At 52.0% G+C, this 17,968-nt stretch overlaps 1 protein-coding gene across 3 annotated transcripts in view; it reads right to left on the reverse strand.

Annotated features, from left to right (window-relative positions):
• The window catches only part of PTPRS (protein tyrosine phosphatase receptor type S), a 59,572-nt gene that overhangs the window by 18,882 nt on the left and 22,722 nt on the right, over positions 1 to 17,968 (reverse strand). For 2 of the 3 annotated variants that reach the window (XM_090289419.1, XM_090289418.1), the window contains exons 6-12: positions 13,869 to 14,138; positions 11,839 to 12,420; positions 10,703 to 10,836; positions 10,121 to 10,265; positions 4,121 to 4,426; positions 2,653 to 2,846; positions 263 to 380 (exon numbers count right to left, since the gene is read on the reverse strand). In XM_090289419.1, the coding sequence (XP_090145545.1) occupies positions 263 to 380; positions 2,653 to 2,846; positions 4,121 to 4,426; positions 10,121 to 10,265; positions 10,703 to 10,836; positions 11,839 to 12,420; positions 13,869 to 14,138 (1,749 nt within the window). The remainder of the gene's footprint in view (positions 1 to 262; positions 381 to 2,652; positions 2,847 to 4,120; positions 4,427 to 10,120; positions 10,266 to 10,702; positions 10,837 to 11,838; positions 12,421 to 13,868; positions 14,139 to 17,968) is intronic. The other variant, XM_090289420.1, reaches the window with a different exon arrangement.

Here is a 17,968-nt window from a genome sequence, read left to right on the forward strand (position 1 = left end):
AGCTGGGCAAAGCCAGAAGGATGTGGGGGTCAGAGTCGGCCATTAACTATTTGCATCTGGCCGGAGCCAAGTGGCTAAGGAAGAGAGTGATGAAGATGAGATGGGGTTGGACTTGCTGGACCCCGAATGCCCCTTGAGCAGCACCCACCCCTTTGCTCTGGCAGTTCCCCTGCCCAGTATGCCCTCTCCCAACATGGGCTCAAGAACTCTGCAGGGACACTGCGGGGGCAAAGGAGCCACTGGAGGAGGGGGTACCTCATACCTGCTCCTTTGGTCACTACCACCTTGGGTTTGCTGCGAGCGCCATCGCCTTTCATAGTGTAGGCGGCTACAGTGATGGAGTAGGTGGTCTCAGGCTTCAGGTTTGTGATGATCATCTCCTGTAGGCAGAGGTGGGGTTAGCGATGCAACCACAGCTGAGACCAGCCATGTCCACCCTCCTCCCAGTGCTGGGCTCAAACAAGGTGGATGTGGGGCCTTGGTCCTTGGGCAGAGACATGCACCTGACCTCATGCACAGACCCTGACAGGTAGCAGGTCCATGCTGACATGGGCACATGCAGCCTGACTGGAATAGGGAAGTTAGTTGCTTCTGCTACAGGAATCTGGCTCCCACCCCCATTCCCAGTCTGTCCTCCTTGCAGCAACCACCAGAGGGCGCCTGTGAGCACCTGAGTCACATCCTACCCCTCTTCAGCCCACAACCCTCAGGGTAAAAGCCCAGGTCCTTCCCCAGGGCCCACAAAGCCCTGCAATACCTGCCAGGTCCCCTCCCTGCTCTCACCTCTTCCTTCTCTTCCCCTCACTCACTCTGTTCCAGTTACAAGGACCGCTTTACTGTTCCTCCAACCCCAGGCATGATCCTGCCCCAGGACCTTTGCACAGGCTCTTCCCGCTGCCTCCACTATAACCACTGTTGTGCTGGAATTTCCAATGCCAGCTCACGAGAACCACTAGTTAAATTTTCAGGAATTTTGTGAGCTGGTTATTAAAGCTATTATTTAAAAGTAAATTATATAAACTTATAATTAAATAAATTAAAAAACCAAAGGTAATACATATACTCAATCTCTTCCTCCTAATTATTCTACTATGTTTAACCACTATCAATGCTGTCAAGGTTATTTTGTCTCTTGTACCTTCTAGGACAAAACTATAGAATGAGAATTACTGCACATTTAGCCAGCAGCTTGACACTGACATGGTGGGAGTATTTATACCACCAGCAAATGCTACATATAGACCAGGGCTGCCCCCACCCCCCCTTGGGAAAGCTGACATTTACACCACTGTCTACACCCTGCCTCCACCAGAGCTGTTAACTAGACATATATTTATATCTTTTTCCCATTAATGTCCCTCTCCCACACTGAACTGTGACCCCAGGAAGGGCAGGCTCAGAGCTCTGTCTTGGTAGCTGTCACTTCCACAGCACCTTACACAGGCTCTAGCCTATAGCAGGTGCTCAGTAAATAACTGCTTGTTTAATAAATGCCAGAGCACACTGACTTGCACACACACCCGTTCATGTATACCATCAAACGTATGCCAATTTTCCCACACATGCACATTACAAACAAGGTCCAGCATGCCTGGAGTGTGGGGTATCTCCAAGTCAACAGCTGAGGAAGGGGGACAGGGATGCATGACCAGAGGGTCTCCCACCCCTGAGCCTCACATTTAGTCCCTGCCAGGGCCTTGGTGGGTGGGAGGGTCTGAGACTTCCCTATGGGAGGGGGTTGGGCTGGTGTCACTTTAACATCAGACCGGGGGCTCTCAGAAGATCCTGTGGCCTCCATACTAAAGGCTGAGAGACAGCTGAGAGAGGCAGTGACTTGCCCGAAGTCATGCAGAAATCCTGACTCTGGTTTAGGGCCTCTGGAGAAAGCTTGAAAGCATGAAAATGGTGGTCCTTTCCCAGCCTGGGCCCACTGACCCCTCTTATTACTGAAGGGCCAAAAGGAGGTGGACACTTTAGACAGAGAGCATTCCTAGGTCAGGGAGGGCTGAGGCAGGTGATAAAAGGGTCAGGCTGGGTTGGAAAGTGACCCAGTTCTGGTCTGGGTAGGACAGGGGTCAGTGGGGTGGAGTGGGTCGGCCCTGCAGGAAAGGCATTCCAGGAACAGCGTGAACAAAGGTATGGCAGTGAAGACCGCAGGTGGGGCGAGCCAGGGGCCTAGGGCCCATCCCGGTAAGAAGGACATGGATGGCTTCTAGGTCTAGGCCTCCGTCTTGTGTCCAGATCACCCCCTGGGGTCCCAAGCAGGTGCCTCCTGGGACTGCTGTGCCTGTCTGCCCGATATGAAAACTGAGACTACTAGCTCCAAGAGGTAATGGGATGTATATCCGGGACCCAGAGGGGGAGACCCTTTGACAACGGGCGTGCGGGGGTGGGGGATGAGGGGGTGTCACAGCACGGCAAGACACGGCCCACAAAAAGCACACGCCAGTGGCCGGAGGGCACTACTTACATATTCAGCCGTGTCATCCGTTTCCCACTGAGCGTGGGAAGAGGCGGCAGGGGAGAGAGGAGGAGATGAGCGGGGTGGCCAGAGAGAGAAGCAGCAAGAGGGCAGGAGCACAGGGTGGGGCACATCCCTGCCCCACCCCCCCAAAGCCACCCACCCAGGCCCCGCCCCGAAGCCCCACCCACCTGGGCATCGGCCAGCATGATATCCTTTATGCGCGGTGGCCCCCGGGTCTCAGCACCCTCCATGCGCACGTAGTGGACCTGGTAGCCGCGAATCTGGCCGTGCTGTCGGCCTGGCGCGGGTGAGCGCCACAGCACACGGATGGCCGTGGCGTTGAGCGCCTCCGCCTCCACCTTCCGCGGAGGCGCGCTGGGCACTGGCGAGGGAGGGGGGAGCAGGGAGCGGAGGGGAGGGTGGGGGGCACCGTTACTGGGGCGCCAGGCCCTGCCCCGGGCGGCTGCCCGATGCCAGGGTGCTGAGTGGCTGCTAGCTAAAGGGGCGCTCTAAGTGCACGCGGCCAGCCAGGAGGACACGCCTCCGTCACGCCTCCCCCAGCCCAGGGCGGGGCCCTGGTGGTGTGCCCCATTTACAGAGGGGGCAACCGAGCAGACCAGTGCCTATGGTCACCTCCCTGGGCCACGAGACACGAGAGGACCACCCACATCCTCTTCTAAGAACTTCAGGCTCCACTGCCATCACCCCTCCCAGCATGCCTTCCAGATAGAGGCTCTTTTCCTCATTTACAGATAGGAAAACTGAGGCCCAGAGAGCTGTTCTGTGATCCCAGGGTTAGAAAGAGGCAGAGCAGGGGCTTGAGCCCAGGCAGCCCAGCTACACGCTCCTATGCGCCCCATTGCAGCTGGCCCACTCGGTACTGGACATCCTACTCAGCCAGCCCCCAGAACAGAGGCCTCCCTACTCCCACACAAAGAGCTGCTTCATTTTTTCCGCATGCTTAAGGCACAGTGTGAGCTGCCAATCAAACCTTCCAGGCCAATGGCTTGAAAAGCAAACCAGGTTCAAAGGGGCTCAGTTTTCCTGAGGAAGCTGCTCACTTCATTTCAACCCAGGCCCTCATCAGCTTCCCCAACGTGAGCACCCACATCACTTTGCAGCTTAAAACTTTCTACCTTGCAATTGGCTATGGCAGGACTATTGACACCCCAGAAATTGACTAATGGTACATAATCAGTCTCTGTCTCTCAAAGAGCTGGTGTTTAAATGTTATCAGCACACAGTCTACCTACTTTTAGGTAAGCCAGTTCACACCCAGAAGCCGCAGATGCTGGCTCACCCCAAGATGAGAGCTAGGTTTCCGGGGTTAGGGACCATAAATTTTTTATAAGTGCCACTTGCTGCTTCTTACACTTTGTTTCCATGGTTTTCACCATTGGACCAAACTATAGGGCTGCCAGCTCAACTTTCCAGGCACAAGGCTCAGGGAGCAAATGGTGCCCAGAGATCTAGAACAAGGAATTCCAAGTCAAGGAGGCCAAGAATTCCCTGGGGAGAGTGCTTGCTTCATGTCTCGCTCTCATGACAGTGGCTTCTACCTTTGGGCCACCAGCCAGCCCAGTTTTCCAGATGGGAGGCTCCAAGACGGGATGGACTGGGGCCGGCGGGGGGTCCCCGGGCCAGGGTGGTGCTTACCGTCCTCGTCGGTGCGGATGACCACGGGCGAGCTCTCGGGCCCTGGTCCCACCTCTGTGTGAGCGACAGTCGTGATGCGGTACTCCGTCCACTTGTCCAATGACTCCAGCAGGATCTGAGTGGTGGTCGGGGGGATGCCGTTCACCTCCTTGGGTTGCGGGTCCTCCGAGCCCAGTGGTCGGTAGCGGACGCTATAGCTCACCAGGGCCCCGTTGTGCGTTTCCGGTGGCGGCGGGCGCCAACTTACCAAAATGGCCGTGGAGCGTGTGCTGACACACTTAACATCTTGAGGGGGGGCAGACGGTTCTATTGGAGGGGGGAGAACGTGGGAGTGGGGAAGGGAGGCGGGATGGGCAGGAGGGGGCGGGGAAACAAAAGATGGGAGAGAGAAAATAAAAAAGAAGATGATAACAAACAAAACAGGACCAAAGCAAAGAAAAGTCGAACCCAAAAGAAGTGGGTGTCAACCAAAGGTGAGATGGTGGGTGGGGGTGGGGCAGGGAGGGCTGGCCAAGAATACTGCACTCACTTATGTGGCTGCACCTACCTGACACATAGTAGGTCTTAGGTAGTGGGCAGCCACAGTCCCTGTGGAGCACACAAGTGTGTGCCAGGCATTGTGTTGAGAGGAATGGCAATAAAAGCCCCATTTACTGGGCATCCACTGTGTCAGGCACGATGCCAAGTAGAATAACAGCAAAAGCCCCATTTACTGAGTACCTACTATGTCCCAGGCATGGTGCTAAGGACTTCACAGAATAACAGCAAAAGCATCTATTTGTTGAACTCCCGCTATATGCCAAGCACCATGCCAAGTGCTTCACAGAATGACTAATGTAACTACTTATTGAACATCTACTATGTGCTAAACCCTGTGCCAGAGGAATAGCAATAAAAGCTCCATTTACTGGGCACCTACTACGTATGCACCACCCACCATGCCAAGTGGAAAAGCAATAAATTCCTATTTATTAGGTAACTACTATGTGTCAGGCATGGTGCCAACAGCTTCATAGAATAACAGTAAAAAATTTTATCAGATACCTACTATGAGCCAGGCACTATGCCAGAAGAATAGCAAAAACTCCATTTACTGGGCACCTACTGTGTGCCAGGCACAGCACCAGGGATGGGTAACAGTAAATACATTAATTTACTGAATGCCTACTGTATGCCAGAGGAATAGCAATAAAAGCCCCATTTATTAGGCACCAAGAGCTTCATAGTATGACAGTAAAATATATTCACTGAGCCCTGGCTGGTGCGGCTCAATGGATTGAGCACTAGCCTGTGAACCAAAGGGTTGCTGGTTCAATTCCCAGTCAGGGCACATGCCTGGGTTGCAGGCCAGGTCCCCAGTTGGGGGCACATAAAAGGCAGCCACACATTGATGTTTCTCTCCCTCTCTTCCCCTCTATAAATAAATAAATAAATAAATAAATAAATAATCTAAAAATAAGTATTTATTGAACACATACTGTGTGCCAGGACTATGCTAGGTAACAGCAATAAAAGCCACATTTTGGGGTCATCTACTATGTGCTAGAGCTTCACAGGATAACAATAAGTACATTTATTTATTGAACATCTACTGTGTGGATAGGGGAATGGAATGTTAGGGGAACAGCAGTAAAAGCCCCATTTATTGGGTACCTACTGTGTACTGGGTATGGTGCTAAGAACTTCCTAAGTTAACAGTAAAAGTACCTATTTCCTGAATACTTGTTCTACAAGAGATCCCAAAGACTACCCCCATGGCTTACATCAACAATGACCTTAGTCTGGGCCTCACCTGAAAATGATGCTGATGTCTTAAGCACCTACTATGTACCAGTTAGCATGCCAAAGGCTGTACAGAGTAATACCACAAGTGCCTGTTTATTGTATGCCTACTGTGTTGGTCCTGAGCTCAGAGCTTTATAGAGAGCACAGCCCATATTTAGCACCTACTGTGTGCCAAGGTCTTTATAGATCAGAGGTCTGTTTTGAGCTCCTACTCTGCACCTGGCACAATACCAAGCATTAAAGACCAAAAGCAAGTCTTATTTATTGAGCACCTACTATGGGCTGGGCATCATAATAGTCCTCTAAAGATAAAAACAGTGGTTGCCTTTTATGCAGCACCTATGTGTGCCACCAGGCATTGTGCTGAGGACTTTATCAGATAACAGCGACAGTCTCCACATACTGAAAGTACTGCGTGCCAGATACTGTGCTAGTGGGTTAATTGAAAAATACTAACAGTTCCTGCGTATTGAGCACCTACTGTGTGCCAAGACCTGTATTATTGGATAACAGTAGTAGTCTCCATATATTAGGTACCTACTGTATGCCAGGCATTATACTAAGAGCTTTACAGTAGTCCCTCTCTATATCGCGGCTCACTTATAGCGGCTTCACTGTATCACGGGACTTTAAAAAATATTATATTTAATTATTTATCGCGGATTTTTCCCTATATCGCAGGATTTTGCAGTACTGTGTACACATATGTTGTTAAAGTTACGTAGGTTTAAGAGTGTAGAATAAATGTAAGGTTCCTACTTCGCAGGGGTTCTAGAATGTAATACCCCCCTCGCAATAAGTGAGGGAATACTGTATTGGATAACAGGAATAGTTCCTATGTATTAAGCATCTACTGTGTGCCAGGCACTATGCTAAGGGCCTTATATAAAAATGGCAATACTTCTTATTGAGCACCTATTATTTGCACACATGGTGTGAAGGGCTTTGCAGATAACAACTCCATGTTTTGAGCAAAAACCATGTACTGGCACCATGTTAGGTCCTTTCAGACTGACAGTGGCTCTCATCTGAGCCCCTACATTGTGCCGAGTACCAAGCCAACTTCTTTAAAGAAAGTACCACTTACTGAGCAGTTATTGTATGTCAGGCATTGTACCAAGGGCTTTGCAGAACAAAATAGTAGCCTTTAAGTTTTGGGTACCTACTGTGTGCCTGAACAAGGTTAACCTTGTGATAAACTGCTAATTGCTTCCATTCACTGAGTGCCAACTATATGCCCAGCACTGTGACAATCTGTGTTTAGATTTAAAACAACAGGTGCATATATGGAGCACTGTGTGCTAGGCAATGTTCTAACAGTGATAATTAAAACACCTATTGTGTGTGTTAAAGGCTTTATGAAATAATAGTAATAGATTCCATGTGCTGAGCACCTACTATGGACCAAGCCCTGTGTTAAGGGCATTACTGATAATAAACCTCAAGTTCTATGTGCCTTTTGCACACCCAGCCCCCTAGGCCCTTTAGAAAGTGAAAATGCATCCCCCTGATCACACCTCATTTAACATTCACAACCCCCATATGGAGCCAGAGCTACCACCCCTACAGCCCTACCCCGTTAGAGCAGCGGAATCAGGTTCACCACCCACCTGCCTGGGTTTACTGTTATCACTAATTGAGTCCTTACTAGGTGCTTTTAATATACCACCTCCCATTTTATAGATGAAGAAACTGAGGCCAGGAAACGGCAAGCTGCCGGCTCAAGGGCATGTGGCAAGAGGCAGGATTTGAACCCAGGCTCAGCTGTTCTCTAAGGTTGGCCTCGGTTTGAGGCTGGGAATTCTGACCTCAGCCTGTACCTTCTGTCAGCTCAGGCCAAGTGAGGATGGCTGGGACCACACTCCCTCAGCTGCCCAGGTCTCGAGTCTGCCTTACCTAGAGGGTGACCCAGAAAAGTCACTGGCCTTGCTTGAGGTCAAGGCACAGAGAACCCTCGCCATTACGCCAGCTTCATTTGTTCACTGAACATGTGTTTATAGAGCACTTACTATGTGCACACCCTGTGCTAGACCCTGGGATCCAGAGAGAAGTCAGAAGCCTCTGTCTTCAAAGTCATCAGGCTACAAGAGACCCCAGAGGCCATTCCACTGGCTTACTTCAACTACAAGGACCCTGCAGCCTCACTTGAAGTGAAATACCAGAATGACCCCTCCCACATTTCTTGACCAGCCACCCCAATCAAAAATGCCCAGGGGAATCAGAAGCGAAAAAACCAACCAAGGAAACCAACCAAGGAATGTGCCAGAAAGGATGGATTTGCTGAGAAAGGGGGAGGAAAAATAAAACCAAAACCATAATAAAATAAGAAACAATAGCGATGGTGACGATGAGGAAAACCATAATAAAAGAAAGACGCCTTCCAGGAAACTCCCAGTCTGGTTACCTACCTTCCACTCTTCAACCGCTAACCTATGTGACTGTCTTACGAGGGAGGGACTGGCGAATGCTGAGCTACAAGGCCAGACCGAGCTCTGGGGAGCTCTCCAGACGCAAGCAGGCCTACAGCCCTGCTCCGGCCCCCCAGTGTGGGCGCACTGCAGTTCCAGACTGGTGCCGATGAGGCGGAGAGGCAGGGTGGTGTCTGGGGAGACCCACGGCTGAGTGGTCTGGCCTTCACCTACCCTTGAGTTCAGCCTAAGAAGCCTGCTGCCCCGGGGGAGATTCGCCTGGCCCTGCGTCTTGGCTGTGTTTTCTCAGGCCCCACCCATCTCAGGGTGAGGAGTGAAGAGTCCCTTCTCTCCCGGTCCCTGTCCTGGGCCGCCCCCGAGGTTCGCATGGCTGGGCCAAAGCCACTTTCTTGACGACCCTGGAGGCCGCCTCCTTCACAATCCAGCCCAACCTGCATGATATCTCAGGAGGGGACCGGATATGGGCAGAAATCAGACACGTGTGTGTGGCAGCCCATGGTTCGGATGCCCCATTTCTGGACAGGTGTGATTCTTGGCAGTGGAGTGGAGACTTTGGGGGGTTAAATTTGGGCTCTGGACTGTCCGTGCAGCCCAGAGCTGCTGGGGCCGGTGGGGGGCATGCAGGGTGGGCCGTCTTTGTGAACCTGCTTGAGACCAGCGCGTACTCACCTTCATGGCACCTGTGCCAGTCTCTCACGTGGCTGCCCAAGCCACAGGACACCCTCACTGATCGCCTCGCGCACAAGAACACCCAGATGCGTGTGACCTGCAGAGCACTGGGCTCAGCGCAGAGGAGCATGGAGGAAGGAAGGGGCTGGGGGTGACAGGGTGCTGTGTCTCCGAGGCCCCTGATCCCAGTAGCTCAGACACCCTGGCCCGAGTCGCTGTCATTCTTGACTGACCCGTGATGCCCCCTAGGTGCACACACCCGGGGTGGGGCTTGAATGTTTGAACACCGGGGTTGCTTCCAGTGCAAGGCCTGGGTGGCTACGCGTGACTGACTGAGGAGTGGGAGGGGAGGAAGCCACACGACGAAGGCCACAGCAGTGGAGACCACGGCGGAGGTGGCCACACCAGAGGCCAGGCCGGCTAGGCTGAGCAGAGAGGAGAGAGCAGAGGGAGGAGAGGGAGGCAGGGAAACAGCAGGAGGAGGGGCCTGCGTAGGCCCTGAGCTCGGAGCAGGCAGGGAGGGCGGCAGCGGAGGCCACGGTGTGGCCCAGAGCCAGCTCCCCACTGCAGTGTCCTGGCCAAAAGGTAACTTGTTTGCGACAGAGAGGCCGGGCAGGCACAGCAAAGAACTAGGAATTTGAGAGCCCTGTACTACCCCCAAAACCCTGTGTCAGCTCTGGCTCCCACCACCCCTGCCCTTGGTCTGGGGACCCTGTGGTGGGGGAAGGAAGGGCCTCCTGGGGAAGTGAAATGGTCTCTGCACCCTTTTCTCTCTCTGGGGTACAAGCTGTGACAGACTTATGTACCCTTCTGTTTAGCCCCAAAAAAGGGAGAGGAAGAGAGAGGTACAGTTAGCAACTCCTCCCAAACTAAGGGTAAAACCACGAGACCAGCCCCCGGGAAGACAGAGAAAGCAGAGCCTGCAGAACCCCACTGCCCTGTGGGAAAAGTGAGGACAGCACTGGAGGACGTGTCTGGGGTTGAGGAGCGAGGAGCGGATGGCCCAGAGGCGCCCCCCACCCCGTATGGCAGGCTCCACCTAGGTCAATGCACAGAGGACATCTGTGACGGCTAAGGGTCCCCCCCAAAGATGAGGCGGGGTCCATGAGACACCTACTGGACTGCAGCGTGCGCTGCCGCACCACCGAGGTGAAGGCGCCCGTGCCCTGTGGAGAGAGGGCCGCCAGGCGGAAGGCATACTCTGTGTTGGGCTTGAGGTCATCCACCACGAACGTCGTGGCTGGTTCGAAGGTCCGCCTGACCTGGGAGCAGGGGCAGGGGCGGCAAGAGATGGACAGAGACCGACCGACAGAGAGACAGAGACATGTTAACAGATACACAGAGAGAGACAGATTTAGAGATGACATCGAAGACAGAGACAGATGGAAACAGGCATGAACAGAGAAAGATTAGGAAAGAGAAACAGACACAGAAAAAGAAATGGAAAGACTCAGAGACAGAGACACCAATGAATTTTAAATAAGAGAAAGAGGGGGAGACACAGGAGAGGAGAGAGAGAGGAAAGTGGGCAGAGGAAAGGGGAAGAGACAGGGACACGGAAAGAGATGCAAAAACAGAGAGGAGAGTGGTGGGAAAATCAGCAACACGTGGGGCAAAGAGGGAAGAGAGACCCAGACAGAGTCAGCGAGGCGAGAGGCCCAGGAGAGCGCCTCCCCGACCCACCCTGTCCCCCAGGTACCTCTCTGCTGTGCTCGCCTTCCCGGAACAGGAGCTCATACTTGATGATGCTCTCTTGCCTTGGGGGGCTCCACGAGAGTCCGATGCTAGTCTCTGACTTGGCCTCAGCCCGGAAATTCATGGGCTGGCCAGGCACTGGGGGGAGGGTGGGCAGAGGAACAGAAATGGGGTGAGGTCAGGGAGGGGTCCACCCCTGGGATGCCTAACCTGCCAGGTGTCTGCATTCTCCTCACAAACAGTCCCATGAAGCTGGGGCTGTTTGTCTCCAGATGCTTCCAGAATGTTCTCCCATTCTTCTTATTACTCTTATTTCCCAGGGGGACCCCCTAACATCCCCTGTGGTCAGTCGTCCACCACAATTCCCCCATTCTCTCTGCTTCCAAATCCCCTTTTCAAATTACCCCAGTGCCCCCCCACCCCCGGCCAAATTAAGTGTCAGAGAAACTGGTGGGGATGATGTTTGGAACTGTGGAGGTCCATCCTTTCAGCCCTGTGGTGGCAGAGTCCCAACCCTCCTGTCCTCCTTCGCTTGAGTTGCCTGAGTCTTCCTGAATTTGAGGTTCAGGAAGCCTGAGCCCATGAGGAAAAAACCCAGAAACCTGCAGAGAGCTGGGGTCCCACATACCTAGGTGCCCTGCATCCCCACCCCAGTCTTTCAGTCTGAGCGGCCAGAGACCAGCCCACGCCTTTGGGTCACGCGTGTTCCACTGTTATTTCAAAACAGGCAGTGTGACTCTCTTCCATGAGAGCAGCCCACAGGGCCTCAGACTCAGACACCAATGGGCCGGGCAGTTAACAGGAAAAATGCAGGCAAGTGGAAATGGCACCCGTTTATCCAGACACAGACAAGGGGATCTATCTGGATGTCTGGTTATAGCCCTGCAGGCTTGCCAAATCAAGATTTCCCCACTGAAGCCAGAAATTTGGGTTTTCTGGGACAACTCCCTGCTTTGAAACACTAGCATGAAAATATTTTAAAGCACGGTGTGGGACAAATATACAACTTTGTAATGTCCAGGCACCATCAGCCAGCTGCCTCTTAGGAGGAGGCATGTCACCACACCACTGCCTCTCCCTCTGCTGGGACACCCCGAATCCTGCGGTTCCCACAGAAGCGAGCCCCTGCCGGCATCTCACCTCCCTGCTGCGTCTTGACCTGGATGGGGTCTGAGAGGGGCCCGTCTCCCACAGAGGTGAAGGCCAGCACACGCACGGTGTAGGTCTCGTCCTCCAGCAGGCTGCCCACGGTGGTCAGCAGGCTGTCGTCCACATTGTGCTTCTGCCAGTTGCCCACAGGGTGCTCGGGCTCCATGGTGTAGTAGATCCTGTAGCCCCGGATCAGGCCATTGGGCTCCACAGGCTCCTCCCACTGGATGATCATGGTGGTGGCACTCAGCATGCGGGCCTGAACGTTACGCGGCGCGCTGGCCGGGGCCTGCTCGCCCGTGCGGGTGACCACTGACTCGCTGGGGGGACCCTGGCCGATGGAGTTGACTGCTGACACCCAGATCTCGTACTCTGAGTTGGGGCTCAGGCCGCCAATGCTGTAACGTGTCGTGGTGATGTCCTCTTTGATCTGGTATGGCCCATCCTGGCTCTTGGATTTATATTCAATGACATAGTAGGACACAGGGTCTGGGTTACCCGAGTCCCAGGTGATAGTGATGCTCGTAGCTGTATTCTCTGTCACCACGGGAGTCCCAGGGGCTTTGGGAAGAGCTGTGGGGGAGGCATGGTCATGTGTTGGTTTGCATGCCCTGAAAGCTGAGTGACTTTCAGCTACACAACTGCCGTTTCTGAGCATTGATTTCCTTGGCAGTGACCAATGACCCCTATCCTATCACCTATAGCAGGGGTCAGGAAACTGTGGTCCAAAGGCTGGCACCTGTTTTTGTAAATAGTTTTATTGGAACACATCAGCGCTTACTTATTGCCTACGGCTACTATTACACCATGACAGCAAAGATGAGTGGCTACAGCAGAGACTAGATGGCCTGTTAAGCTGACAATGTTTACTTTTTAAAAAACTATTTGCTATTTGAGGAAAATATTTACATTTGAAGGGAACATTGGCCCCCAGTCCACAGCTCTCTCTGTGGCTCACTCTGCTCAGCCAGAGGACCCTTCTGTGTTCCCACTTTACACCTGCTGTCCCAATACCTGGAATGCTCGGATGGCCCCGTGACCAGCTCTGCATAAAGCTGTTCCCGAGGACCTCCCTCACTACCTAAGGTTCTCATTTTCACATCTGTCTGTTCTCCCCACCAGGAGGCCCAAGTTTTGTTTACACCTGTGTCCTAGCACCTGGATAATTGTGACTTTCTCTCCTGCTTGTCCCAAATTCTCACATCACACAGGCCCCAGGAAGCATTCATCAAGCATTCAATCCCTCGGCAAAATGACCAACAAACCAGCTGACACCAACAACACCCCTACAGCCCTAGGACAGGGCTCATTCAACTTTTCCTGCAAAAGCCCAGACACTAAATACTTTTAGCTTTACAGGCCTTTAATGAGACTATTTAGCTCTGCCTCTGTAGCCAGAAAACTTCCACAGACAAAACGTGAACAAATGGGTTTGTGCCAATAAAACTTCATTTTTAAAAAAGTTGAGGGCCAGATTCAGCCTGAGGGCTGTAGTTTGCTGGCCCATTTTAAAGCTACAAAAATATTTGTGGGCACCTTCCTCTGAATCTCACGATAAACCTGGGGCACAGGGACACTCTGCAGGCCTCACACCTACCCTCCCTATCTCTCTGAGTCTCAGCACAGGCTATTCTTTTTTCTTAGAACTGTGCCCAACCTTCTTTGGCTTATTCCCTTTCACTTTTAGGCTTTCACTGACCTAACTTTCCTGGCAGGTGGGGCCTTTACTCTGGGAATGTGAATGGTGCTACATGGCCCCCATCCAAGCCCCAATCAGCCTGTATCATAGCTACCGGGCTACACAGGTGTCTCACACTTGGACTGTGAGATCAACAGAGCAAGACCATGCCTCATTCCATGGGGCCCAGAATAACTTATAACCAATAAACATATACCCACAGAATGGTCCCTTTCAAAGCCATGGATGTCTACAGCCAAAACTCAGAGGTTTTCCACTTGTATTCAATCACCTGCACCTGGCATCAGGGGACCATCTGCCTCCCCTGTGCCCCCTCGCTTACATTTCACCGTGATCTGGGCCACAGCCTCGATGACACCCAGGCTGGACATGGCTACACATGTGTAGTTGGCAGAGTCCTTGACATCTGTGAGTTCCAACACGTTCCGGCCCACAGGCATGTCATCTTCCGGTGTCAGGTCCTCAGCTCCCTGCATCCACTTGACGTATGGCATGGGCGAGCCCACAGCTACACAGGTGATGTTCACGTTTCCACCTGGCATGATCTCGTGGCTCATAGGCAAGATGGAGAATCGAGGAGCCACGCGGCGAACTGGGGCCGGGGAGGGAGATGCACAGGGTTGGAGGTGGGAGTTGGGGGTGAGAGAGAATGCAGAGGGAAAAAAGAAAGCAAGCAGGAAGAAAGGAAGGGAGAAAGAAAGAGAAGAGAAGGAAAGAAAGAAAAAAAGAGGGGGGGGAAAGTAGAAAACAATTTAAATATAAACAGGGCTGTTTCCTTTCTCCAGTTGAAATTTTTTATTCCAAATGAAAAGAAAACAAACCAAATTAAAAAAACAAATTCCAACACAAAGAAACCAAAACTTCAAAGGAAGGTACTTCACAAACAATAGAGATATATCAATATATAGTCAGAGACATGAAGCATTATTTCATAGCAACAGGGTTTCAGAGACCAGAGGGGCTGGTCACAGCACAGTTACGAACACAAAAATTTATCAGCTGTTTCTCATCTTTGATGACAGATGTGGCTTTGGGGAGCAGACAGACCCTCCACCTGCTCTCTCCCAGGTGGGGAGCTTTGGAAGACCCTGGCTGCACATGTGGGGCCCAGGGAAGGACAGAACAGAGCAGGGAGGTCAGGGAAAGAGCTGGAACCAGGAGGCAGAGGGGGTCAGGAATCTCAGCCCTCCGCCCTCCCCCACCTGGTGACTCAGGGGCCCCGCCCACTTCCCCGAGGGCCCTCCAGGAAAAGATGAGAAACTCTAATGAAATTTTTGTGGTTTTTGGGCATAGAAACCCTTCTAAAAGCTTCTGTCGGATCTCACAAGTTTCCATTGATAAATGCAGCTCTCAGAGTCACAAACAGCATGCAAAAGAGATTGGTCGAAAGAGAGAAAGAGAAAGAAAGAAAGAAAGAGACAGAAAGAGGAACAGAGAGAGTGCTAATCCATCGAAGAGGCCTGGATCTCAGGGGCCTTAGTGCATACTCATGTGGGTACCAGAGAGAAGAGACAGATGAGGCAAGAGAAAGAGAGAACACAGGGGAGGGACAGAGAGAGGGAGGGACAGACAGAGAAAGAAGGAGGAGGGAGGGGGCCCACTTCAATGCTGCATATTAATTCTAGCAGATGTGACCCAATGTGACATGTCACATTGTCACATCATAGCCCTGGCAGAATACAATAATAATAGTAATAATAGTAATAATAATAAATGAAGGGATGAACTTGAATGCCGAGAAAACGGGGACATGTTCTGTGCATTTCTTAGCGGGAAAGCGGATGCAGCCTTCTGTCCCCATCTCGCAGACCATGAAGGCGGCAGGATGCATTTCGGGGGCTCCATTTTCGGAAGTCAGACAGGTTTCTGGGTTAGGGGTGAAAGAGGCTGTTGCTCACGGGCACCTGAACTTCCAAAAGGCATTGTTGCCCCCCTAAGAGAGGTTTAACAGCAGAGGGAATGACTGGGGATAGCCTAGTAAATACTTCTAGTCAGAAGGAGTGTCTCTGGCTAAGATCTTAGGGTTTTGAGAAGCCACATGGGCAGGTCCCCAGCTTTGGGTGAGTGAAGGAGTCTTGTCTCTAACTGCTCTAACTGTAGAGAGGACAGAGTAGGAGTCTCAAAAGGCAAAACAGGGACACAATGTGACTTTGGGCATACCAACATGCCTCTAATTTTCACATGGTATTGTGGTACAGTTGTACTCCTGAGGCTGTTTGTAGGGTTGTGGCCTGCACTACAGAGGAGGGGAGTGACAGAGGATAAAGGGAAGCAGCCTGGGTTCCCAGCTGGAAACCCCAATCCCTCTCTGAATCCCTGAATGGAGGTAAAGAGAAGGGGGAGCCTTATGGGGGTGAGGAGAGCCAAGAAGTTGGCACCCTTCGGAAAAGGAAGCCCCACGAAAAGTCCAGAGTCACGCTGGAGACAGGATGGAGAAAGTGGAAGGTATCCTCTGAGGGGTGGGGTGGGGACGGGGCAAGGAGGGGGGAAGAGGGGCCATGCAAGCAGACTGGGGGTGATGGGTGGGGCTCTGAGATGGGGGCAGCTTTCTGGCAGGGCTGGGTGGAGGGTGGGGGTTCTCAGGGGAAGAGAATGGGATCTGGCCAGCCAGCAGACGTGGTCCAGGCCAGCCACCGCCACTGGCATCCACAGCGAGGCATATGAGTGGGATGCCCAACGCTGCGTTGTCATGGAAACAGAACACGATGAGGGATGAGAGTGAGGAGCTAATTAATCAAGGACAGAAAACGGCATCAACGTCCAAAACAAAACCAGGAGAAACAAATGAAGAAACAAAGCGGAAAACAAGAAAAACCCAAAACACCAACCAAACAAAAAAACCCTTCCAAAACAAAACACCCCAAAGCAGGAACAACAACAAAAAAATGGAATGGGTGTGGGGCTGAAAATCGGGGTCTGAAAGGAGGAGGGCTGTGGCTTCCCCCGGGGGATACCCCCCACCCCTGGCAGAACACAGGGTCTGACCCCCCTACCCAGCACCCAAGAGCCTCAGCAGCTATAGAGGTGACATCCTCGCAGAGAAAGAACCTTCGGGGCAAACCAACCCACCCCACTGGAGCCCCTGTCTTGCAGCCCCTCTAAGCCCACTTCTCAATGACACCCTGCCTGTCACTTAGGGCCAAAGAGCGGACCAGACACTAACTACACAATAAGGCCAACTCCCAAGGCCTCAGAAAACCTCTCTGGGCACAGGTGCGGGCACTGACGGGACTGAATGATCCCTGTGGCCTTGGGAAGATCCCTCATCCTTCTGGAGCCTCAGTTTCCTCATCTGTAAAATGGAGGCAATTGGTGACACGCTGAGACCATTAAGCTGTCTGGGGCAGTGCCTAGGACAGAGAAGTTGTTCAGCCTGGCATGGGACAGGTGAAGTTTCCTTCTGGACTTCCAGCGTGCTAGGAAGATCAACTACATCCTCCACCTTAAGAGTCTAGGGATGAATTAGAATTTAAAAATTTTTTTAAATGAAACAGTAAGAATTTCTACTGAATCCCCATCTTGCTTTATCCCTCCCAACTTTGAGAGACAAAAGTCCTTATGCCTGTTTTATGGATGAAGGAGCAGAGGCTCTAGAGGTGACAGGGGTGGCTGGAAGACACAGAGGGGGAAATGGTGGGGAGAGGTCAAAGCCAGGCATGGCTGGCTCCCACCTCAGACACAGCGAGCCTTCTCTTCTCTCACCGTGGTGAGTAGCAAGAATTACAGCCAGGTGTCCCTTTTTGGCATCTGGCTCATACTTGTGTGTCTCTACCCACTGAGGACACCAAAGAGTGCAAAAGTACCCATCACCTACCTACAGCTATCAACTGAATCATGCCCCATAACTACCAGTTGAATAATAACCAGCAGCCATCATAATAAACGCCCAGAAGCCTTTGGTAAAAGGCTTATCCTGAAAGGGACTGTTGAAACATCAAAGGGAGTAAGAGCCAGCTTCAGAATTTCAAGATTAAATGTGAGCCCAATTTATCCCTCTGTAAGGTTCAACATTGTGCCCCAAAGACCCTGTTCACATCTGATCTTAAAATATCTTCCCCTTAGGAAGTATCATAATTTGGAAGGTACCTTTTTTCAGAAGTAGAGACAAGGCATCTTGAACATGTAAAAGACTTGCTGTGCAAGGTTGTTAACTATAAGTCAGTTAAATGTGGGAGCGCATTTATCAACAACAGTCATTTTAGTGCTTATAATCCCCACCATGGCCGGCAGCCATCAGTTAGATGGATCTGCCAATAGCTATAAAAGCTGACACCTAAGACACTTTGCCCACTTGCTTTCTCACCCACCCTGTACACTCCTAAGGCTGTGCTGCAGAAAGAGGGCTGGTTTGCCACGAGTTTGGAGAGGATGGTGCCCACTGGCACTAGGTGACTCAGAGCCCCCTTGGGGGTCTCGGCTTCC

Source organism: Furipterus horrens, unplaced genomic scaffold, assembly GCF_987537825.1.
Source record: "Furipterus horrens unplaced genomic scaffold, mFurHor1.1.pri manual_scaffold_10, whole genome shotgun sequence".
Classification (NCBI taxonomy): Eukaryota; Metazoa; Chordata; class Mammalia; order Chiroptera; family Furipteridae; genus Furipterus; species Furipterus horrens.